This window comes from Montipora capricornis, chromosome 12 (genome assembly GCF_036669925.1).
Source record: "Montipora capricornis isolate CH-2021 chromosome 12, ASM3666992v2, whole genome shotgun sequence".
NCBI lineage: Eukaryota > Metazoa > Cnidaria > Anthozoa > Scleractinia > Acroporidae > Montipora > Montipora capricornis.
The window spans coordinates 31,657,438-31,667,437 of NC_090894.1; the positions used below are offsets into that span (position 1 = coordinate 31,657,438).

The 10,000-nt window shown below is 39.8% G+C and overlaps 1 protein-coding gene across 1 annotated transcript in view; it reads left to right on the forward strand.

Annotated features, from left to right (window-relative positions):
• Positions 1 to 9,588, forward strand: part of LOC138026960 (MAM and LDL-receptor class A domain-containing protein 1-like) — a 226,196-nt gene extending 216,608 nt beyond the window's left edge. Inside the window, exons 44-49 of the mRNA XM_068874440.1 lie at positions 1,865 to 1,971; positions 3,816 to 3,907; positions 5,806 to 6,255; positions 6,386 to 6,490; positions 6,934 to 7,003; positions 7,760 to 9,588. Of these exons, the coding sequence (XP_068730541.1) occupies positions 1,865 to 1,971; positions 3,816 to 3,907; positions 5,806 to 6,255; positions 6,386 to 6,490; positions 6,934 to 6,985 (806 nt within the window). The 3' untranslated portion in view covers positions 6,986 to 7,003; positions 7,760 to 9,588. The remainder of the gene's footprint in view (positions 1 to 1,864; positions 1,972 to 3,815; positions 3,908 to 5,805; positions 6,256 to 6,385; positions 6,491 to 6,933; positions 7,004 to 7,759) is intronic.
• Positions 9,589 to 10,000: the final 412 nt, after the last annotated feature.

Here is a 10,000-nt window from a genome sequence, read left to right on the forward strand (position 1 = left end):
CAATGGTCGGGTTTCTGTTTTCCTTGGAAAAGTCAACAGAGCGTCGGGAACTTGCAGCTTTCGAACTGGTCGTGTCTTTTGGTCGAATTTGCTAAATCTCCCGTCGGTGATTTCCTTGACACTCGTTTCCCGGTTGCTTTGACAATTCCTTCGTTCGCTTGTAAAGTTATTTTCCTAAAAGTGCCTTAAATTCTGGCTAACGTACTCGCACAAGTGAGAATTAACGCATCACCTCTGAACAACAATAAAAGAATCGCGCTTGAACTCGCGTGGGACCACACAATGCCGCCCTTTTTCAACACTTTGACATTGACATTTTGACATGCGAAAGGTTATTTGCAAAGTAGGCGGAATGAAGAATTTAAAGAGATGCTTACAGGCTCTCCCGCCTCGCCTCGACCCAAGCCCCCACTCGCTTTTCACACGCAGTTCTTTTCGTTTTCTCGACTATCTGAGAGCCTGGAACAGGCTACGTTGTCACGCGTACGTTTGTCCGTTTAGGCCGAAAAACTGTGCCCGAGGGTCATTGATGACCGTTACCGATTTTTTAGTTAGGGTTTAAATTTAAATTTTTTCTCGGCTAGCAATAGAGCCTGCTTCTGAGCCTGCTTCTGAGCCTGCTTATGAAACACAAAGCTAAAAATTTCGCCTTGAAATTTCACCTTTCTAAAACATGCACCACTTTTTGTTTTTGAAAGTCTGAACTGCGTGACTCAACCGACGAAAACATCGAGAGGAATATAATGTGATAATCGATAACACAGATATTTATAAATTTTGAATCCTTCCTCAAATCAACAACATTTCTCTATTTTCTCGGTGTTGCTTTCAAATGCGTGGTACGGTAGTCAGCGACAGTGAATTTAAAATTTGTGAAGCATCACAAATTGAAGTGATTATGTGACCAGTTGTCAATTTCAGAATCACTGAAATTTCAATTTTTCTTCGAATTGAATTGTACATCTCTAGTTGTACATACTCTAGACTGAAGCAATTCTATCACGTCGCACATAGTTAAAATTCAATTTGTTACGAGGTAACTTTCCTGATGAGAAAATCGTATGGTCCATATGAAAATCCGTTATAAATTCGAAGCGAAAGCAAATCCAAGGATAATGATAAATGTGGACAAGTAGACATTGTACATCAACTTTGAGTTGTAACTGATACTGTAGCTTGTTTAGTTTTGTTACAGTAGGTCATGAAAGTGGTCTTAAATTATGACCTCAAAATTAGCATATTGTAGTCATTCCGAGTGTACATCCACCGTATACATCCCATATCTTGAAAATAAAAAGACATTTTCACAAACAAACAGTACCTTGATAAATAGTACTTAATAGGTTACTTAACTTAGGAAAATGAGCCAAATTGATTTTTTTAGATTTGCCGGAAAAATTTCAAAATGTTTGATTTTTGGTGGAATTTGCTCTTAATATTACAATTGCCTCAGCAGATGACTTGAGTCATTTGAAATTATAGCGAGCTTATTAAGTAATTACCGGAAATTACTGCATAGTATCAATTAGAAATGGTTTTTGCAGCGCTGATACAGTGAGTGTTCCTTTGTCTCTAAAGGACTCGGTAAAGTGTGGCCCAGTGGTTAGGGCGCTTGCCTTGAGATCCGGAGATCCCGGGTTCAAGACCCGCTCTGACCACTCGTCGAATTTGATCCTGGTAGTCCCTGGTTCAACTTCCCAGCTGCACTTGAAAATAGCCAACTGGTTTGCCTCCGGCCAGTTGGGATTCTTAACAGCTGTTGTTGTTGTGTTCTGTTGTTCGTTGATTGTTTCATTGGCCCTGAAACGCCCCTATGGGGAGTGGTCAATTAAGTACGTTTATGTTTTATGTTTTATGTTTAAAGGCGAGCCACCACCTCCACCGCCACCTGCTCCGGAGCCAAGGCAACCATCAGAAGAGGAAAGAATAGAGTCTGTAAACATTGACATTCAGGGACTCAACACATCTGAGGTAAGATCTACCATAGCGACATCGACAAAAACGCCAAATCAAATAAACAATGGCTGTGCGTACACGTTTTTTACTTGCGTCCATTTCTTTCCCTTTCAACCTCGAATCTGCGACGTGAGCACTAAAGCATTAAACGAGAAATTTTAATATTATTTCGTTATTCGTCGTCGGAATAACGGATACCTTTCTGCAAGTTATTGCAAATTTGGTCAGAAATAACCTCTGAGGTTACGATGGTTTCCACCGCCAAGCTCCGGTCGCAACCTATCTGGTTTAACTCTCTTATACGTATTGAAAATAAACCAGTATATTTTAAGTGGTGGGCTACAAATGGAATCCAAACTATTAGCGATTTAATGATCAACGACGGAACTTTTTTGTCCTTCTCGGAATTCAAAGAAAGTTTCAAAATTAAGCCAACGTTTTTATCTTTTATGGGTATCATTTCAGCGGTAAAGCAATTGTGGAATAAGTTCAAACCAGACACCCTAAGAGAAGAATCTAACTAGGATAACTTTCGTCCAATTTTCTTGAATAAATAAGCATACTAAAGTTGTCTACCAAAAGGTAATAAATAAAAAGAGAAAGCTACCCCTAAAGAGTCAAAAGAAATGGTCCATAGACTGCATGTGCGAACAAAATGAATGTGTGGACTGAAAGGCCGCATACCAAAAGCCTTTGCAGTGTACCAAAATCTCAAAACTTTCAGAATTGCAGTTTAAATGATTCCACAGAAGGCTAGCCACTAATAGTTTCCTGAAAAAAAATTAACACATATCAAATGAAATGTTGATAGAACCCACTGGGAGCCCCATATTGGATTCGAACCCAAGACCTTAGTCGGATGTTCTAGTCGGATGCTCTAAGTCGGATGCTCAAAGAGCTATGCTCTCAGTCGTTCTTTGAATCTGTAACTGCGTGATGCATCTCGAGTCAAAGACCCACATTTCACCCGTGCTCGCAATTGAGTCTCCAGGAGCTCAGTGGTTAGGGCATCCGACTAGATCACGGAGGGTCGTCGCTTCGAATCCCATCTGGGGCTCGGATTTGTCCGAGTTTGAGTTTGAACAACGTTATAATTCCAGTTTCAATGATGTCGCGTCCATCGTAGATCACAAGGTCTATCAAAGGAGTTTTGGCGATGACGCTGACATCATTGAAATTGCGAATTTTGCATTATGCTTGCCTGTATAAGTAGAGTGAATTTGCTTACCAGAATAAGCGCATCCTTACAGCGCACGCAAATTCACATGCCGCCTCATACATTGATCGCGCGCGCTAAGTACTAAAATGAACAATGATAGGGCAGATGGCCATTGCTATAGCTTTGCTTGGAGTTAACGATTTTGGATGTTCGGTGACCCCTACTTTTCTTTTCAAAAACAGATTTTATTTACAATGATCTCCACATTGTCCGAAAATGAACAAAAAAATCAATGTGGGAAGTTTAAAAAATTTCAAGATTTCTATCCTCGGGACATGGAATCCTGCCATCTTGCGGCTGCAAGGCGCATGAAACTAAATTCACTTGATGGGTCCACTTAGACAAAGTTTGGTAGAGAGCATTTCACTTTAAAGATGTAATTGCAATATTTTTGGGCTTACAGGCACTGTGGCCTTATCATGATTCGCTAAAGAAGCCCGGATTTTTTTCATATTTAGGGTATTCTTCCGGGCAAGTTCTCTCCAAAACGAAGTCGGTGACGCCCCCCCCCCCCCTCCCCCCCTTTTTTTTTTTTACATTTCTGACATCACTAACTCATCATTTGCAAAAAAAAAGTCGCAGAAGATTTGCCGAAAATTTTCGCGCGAACGTCCTTAATGTGTTCTTTCGCTTGTTGTAGTGGAACAAACCAAAGGAGGACGCATTCAAACAATCCGTTGCAGAGGCAGCCACCATACAGTGCGCAAATGATAACAATTGTATATCAAGCAGGTAACGAACTCTGAGGAAACATGATTGCATTCACTGAAAAATATCAGACCGTACTTTTGGTCGTCTATTTTTGGCTGGGTGGCTGAACAAGGAAGGGTTACGTATTTACAAAAGTTGACCGTGTAGCACTTATATTTCAACAGACTTAACTGATTAGAGTGTAACGTGAAGTGCTATTTTTATACCCCATATGAACCATGTGAGCGTTAGCCCTACTAATGGAAATGGGCCCACACAAGGACAGAGAAAAACTCTGACCAGGATGGGAATTGAACCCACGACCTTCGGGTTAGATCAACGCTGCTCTACCGACTGAGCTACAAGATCAGGCGAGAGCAGGCCTTGAGAACCCAAGATGTGAATGTCAATGTCAAGATGTGGGTTCAATTCTCACCCTGGTCAAAGTTTTTCTCTTTCCTTGTGTGGGCCCATTTCCATTAGAAGGGCTAACGCTCACATGGTTCATATGGGGTACAAAACTAGCACTTCACATTACACTCTAATCAGCTTTGACTGACTGACTAACTCACTGCTTGACACACAGACTGGGTGGCTAGCTGACTGACTGGGTGGCTGGCTGACTGACTGATTGACTGATTTTATTACTTTCATTATTGTATTGGCACGTGCTCTTTCCTCATTTAATCTTACCCGTGAAAACAATTATCATTTTTGAGTCGCGTAACGAAGTCTGCAAACAAACCACATTCACGAATGTTAAGTGAGACAACGACTATGGCGAAAACACGGCCATTGTTGTACCAAATTCAAACCTACCGGATTAAGATTCTTTGTGTATTGTAGATGCATGGTAATGTAGCATTCATATTTAGATGATATGGAAATACTTGGAACAAAACGTCTTATTCCCAATGGGTTTAAATTCGGTACAACATTGAGTTGGCCAATTAGGTCAATTGCACTCGCCCTACAGGCTCGTGCAATTTGTAGTCTTTGAAAAAAAATTTCAAGTTCTTATTTATTCCAAATTGCACCTGAAAAATCATGTGATTACTTAAAAATGTAAATGATAAGATTCGAGATGGTCAAGCAGAAGAAACGCGTGCGTATCACGCAATCAGGGAAAACTGCTCCATCCAGGGCTCGAGTTTGATTTTAAAACAAAAGATTTGATTTCTATTGTTTCTAAACCGTTCAAAATATATTTGTACATTGCACTGTCACAACTTTAAACTGATGTTACACGGTTTTGCAGTGTATTACAACAAAACTGCACTGCTTTTTTTGGCCAATCAGGATTGAATAATTTTTCGTGTACAGAGTGGTTTTGAATCAAGTGTCGAAAGTAATTAGCGAATTACTTTGGTTTTGCATTACTTCACTCAGGGATTGGTTCAAAGTTCTCGCGCCATTTTTTCAACCAATCAGAAGTGAAACCAAAACCAATCGTGGCTTGCGCGTGCACAGTTTCCCGCGCCTTGTTTTAGCTACGTGAAATTACTTCGAGTTTTGATTGGTTTACTGGATTGTCTCCGTCCTTTTTGATTGGCCAAAGTAATTACTTTGGTTTTGGTTTTACGACACTCATTCGAAAACCCCTCTATTATTGAATTAGCTATCAATGCAACAATTTCACCTTTATTGCACTATTTAAACTTTCTGCACTATTTTACTTTTCTGCACTCTGTTTGAGATTAATTGACATGCTTTCGACCAATCAACGCGCTCAATTTTTTTTTCCTGTATATTATTAGGTATAAATAAGCACTTGCATTTTTTTTCGTTAGTCTGAAAAAATTACTGTACCCGCGTGATTATTAATACCACATTACACGAGAAACCATGTGATTACCTATACTTATACATCCTGGACTGGTCAGCAATAAAAGGCGTTCAGTAATCATGCACTCAAGTTCTATTTTTTTGTCTTTGTAAAGCTCTAAACGCAAGCGCCGATCATTAAACAACCTCATATTCACCGAGGATCAAGTGCATCTCTTGCCTGGTTACCCAAAACAGGTTTCGCAAGTTCCTCTTTTGGCCGTCATAGCATTTTACTTACAGACTCCTCTCGGATCATCAAGCTCCGTGATAAACAAGAATGTTGTGGTGACAATTGTGAAGTCTTCTGTGGCGGAAATCTCTTCTGCTCTCAATGCAACCATCTCAAATGTGCAACAACGCATTGAAGACACAGCCACAACAACATCAACATCAGAACCAACATCAGCGACAACAAAGACCTCAACAGAAACACCAACTGTACCAGCAGAAGAGGAGGTCCCCGATAAAATGCTTTATGCTTTAATTGGTGGTGTTGTTGGTGCTCTTGTGTTTGTCATTGTCGTCAGCTTGATTGTTTGGTGGCTATGCAGAGAAAAAAAACGGTAAGCGGTCTGACAAGGGCCCTCGCTCGTTATGTAGAACACGTCGAGGTGTCTTTAAGTTCCCTAAAAATGGAACCTATTGGACTTTCTCTAAAAATAAAAATAAAACAAATTTTGTTTTTGTTAACAGTGAAAGGTCGCCTCGTGGTGAGGAAAAGAACGATGCATTGGGCCTGGAAATGGGCCGTGTAAAGCGTACTGACAATATTGGATACTACATTAATGACGCTTACGCGTAAGTAAACGCTATCATACATACCATGTTAGCTCTATTAATTCATTCAGGGCCAGAACCTCCACAGTATATGCCTTTACTGATCAATTCTTATATCAATGTACTAGTCCACCTCCCCTGACACCTAGCCTAGATGAGCTTCCTGAATTAAAACAGAAGAGTGTCTCCGAGAGTTGCTCATTTCGCGGCGGAACCGGCGAGAACAATAGTGACGAGTGTCCTGGTTTGTACATGACATATTTCCCTTGAAATTCCCGTTTTTGTAGATAAATAGCCGTTCGAATGCCCTATGTTAGGTCCATTTCATAGGATAAAATTTCTTCACACTCGCGCTCTTAAATATGTATCTTTTAAGGAAAAGTTCAAACAATTGACACATTTTGCAACGTGGGGAATTACATTTAATGCCTTGAAATGTGAGATACGTTTTTTTTTTTCTGCAGTTCATATACCGGACCAAAATGGCGGAATACAAAAGAACCATGGATATTCTGATTAGGCCTTGTTGATTAGGTCTTGTTGTGTTCGTTTTCTTCTTTTGTTTTATGGACGGTAATTATTCCGGATCCGGTATATGAAAGACCAACCAATTGTTTACAAAATTCTAGGAATATTGGTCAAGGAGTTTTCAAGAACCGGAAATTGAGTTTTCAAGAAATGTTTCTAAGAACATTTCTGTGCCATACATCGCGTTTCAGTGTTTTCTTTCCTGACAAAGTCTACCTTGATATTCTTTCCCACGTCCTGCGAGTTAAGTGCACGCACACCCAGTACATTTTGCATGTAATCTAACCCCAATAGTCACATTTGGGCTCAATGTTTGAAAAACATCTTTAACTTAGCATGAGCAATCTCAACCATTTTCAACGTTTTTCACCCAAGCAAAACTTCAAGCAGTCTTCCACCACCACCCATTCATTCCATTCCACTCCAATCGATTCCACTGTTTCCCTTCAAGGCACGAAACACAAAAGTGAAATCTCGCCCCCACCCATCCCCTTGCCAAACATTGGTTCGTGAAACAAACAGCGAACACTTTTTCAAGGTCATACGAAAGTCGCTGTAATAAACAATATTTATATTGTCAGTATTTGACTGGAACTAGCTTTGCAATGGAGGCTATAATGCGGGGGAATTTTTTCAAGTGCAAATAGTTAACATATTCTCCCGCATTAGCCTCTATTGGAAGCTAGTGCCAGTCAAATACTGAGAATATAAATATGGTCTATTGCAAATGGCCAGATTGATAATTTTCCTGTAATTTTGCAGGCTTCCCCCCAAAGTACATCATGAACGACAGTGACCAAGCTCCGTCGCATCGGTGGACACCTAAACCAAGCTTGGAATGCGGGAATTTTACAACAACACTGACCAACATATATCTTTCGATTTCTATAAATTCACTAGCTAGATACACGCACTTGTAACCGGAATAGTATAGTCGTTGCGCCAGATAGATCAGTACCCTATTCTACTTCGGATTATCCGATTTTATGCATCTTACCATTGTTAACGTTGTAGAGCCAACAGTAATTGTTGCGGTTACCCAGAGGGAAGAAATTAAAAGAGCGCATCTCAACACGAACTGGAATATGATATAATTAGGGAACGCCACGGACGGTAACCGGGAGTGTTGGCTGTTTTTCACTATCACATTTGTCTTGCTAAGTATCTTTTCACCGTTAGATACAATTAGTTTAAAAATCTAGGAGAGACGACTGCCCGGGCATTAAAGGGAACCTTCATTCTTACTACAGAATAAGTTTAAACCGACGACAATTGTTTACAAAGAAATTTGTTTGAAATTTGTTTTTAAAACAGTGTTAATATCAAGAAAAGTGAATTTTAAAATCGCTTATTTTCACTTTCAAATTTTGCGGGCGCCGCCATCTTAAATAATTGTGACGTATTACGGTTGCCTTATTGTTCTGACAATAGGGTAACAGTAACACGTCACAATTATTCAAGATGGCGGCGCCCGCGAAATTTGGAAACAAAAATAGGTGGGTGATTCCAAAACTTATTTCTTTTTCGGATACAAACGCTTTCTTTGAAAATATTTAGATTGTCTTGACTGTAACAGTTATTTCCTGTGATTTAAAGCTATTTCTTTATTGAAGTGGAGGTTCCCTTTTAAAATGTTTACTTACGGTTCACGTCCGTGGCTCAAAGACGCCTCGTTCTTAACCTCGCTATTATTGGATATAAGGACCTGTTTATGACAATAGTGCTCACAGGGAGTAAATGGAATGGGATTCTATAGAACAAGACGGCGTAGTAAGCAGTAAAGTTGAATAGCACGAATATGCACTGCTGCAAAACACAAGTGCATCTTAACATGATTATCAAAACGTAGCGAGCTTCAAGAACATTACGCAGTACAAGGCAGTTGGCCAATTTTCTCATTGTTTGTTGCACTTTTTGCGATAAAAGAAACTATACTTTTGTTTTTATTTCTTTAACGTTTATTCGTAACAACAAGTAAGCTAATAATTTTCTTTTAATGTATACCGTGTGGCTAAAAAGACACGATTAAAATGTGTGATCGTTTTTGATAGAGAATCGACTTCTTAGTAAAAATCTGCGGTGTGCAGGGATGGCGCAGTGGTGAGAGCACTCGCCTTCCACCAATGTGGCTCGGGTTCAATTCCCAGATTCGGCGTCATATGTGGGTTGAGTTTGTTGGTTCTCTACTCTGCACCGAGAGGTTTTCTGCAGGTACTACAGGTTTCCCCTCTCCTCAAAAACCAACATTTGGCTTGATTTGTCTTAATTGTTAATTTCAGTTTACAGTGTCCCCAATTAGCGCTCCAGCGCTAGAACGACTAGACACTTTTTAAAGTTCCTTTCCTTTCCCTTCCATTATAGTTAACATCTTAGGGCCCGGTTTCAACAATCTGAACAGTCACACATTCAACACTTTGTTCAACAAAATATGGGGAGCATCTGAAGACATCGTTTAACTTCGTAGAAATGAAGAATGTTGGAATCATCTTGAAAGAATGTTGGATTGAACGTTAACTGGCGCGGTCAAATATAATCCTTTCAGCAATTGTAGAGAACACACATACTAACATCAGAACTCTATGACAAATTAAAATAGCGATGTGCAACATAACTCTAAACGGGAGTCTGGTGTCTTCTTTCTAGTTCCCCGGCCAAAATATCTGCTCCATGGTTAACGCGATGTTGAGACCGTTTGAACGCCCTCCGCAAAACGTTCGTTTGTGCTTTTATCATTTGCCCAAATGTTCAAATTGTTTAAACGCGCTTCTACGAAAACGAATTTTAGTGGCAACATTTTCTCTGTCGATGAGAAAATTAACCTCAATTTTATTTCCCAGAGCCTCGAAATCATATTCATTGTTTTGAGATGAATCTTAATATATCGAAAGAGGTCTCTTACATCAGTTTGCGTGACACAGCCACTTTAATTAATATCATTTCTGCCCAAAAACAACTACAGAAAAGTGTTCTCGACAAAAAACTGGTCGTCCGTTCAGAAGAACA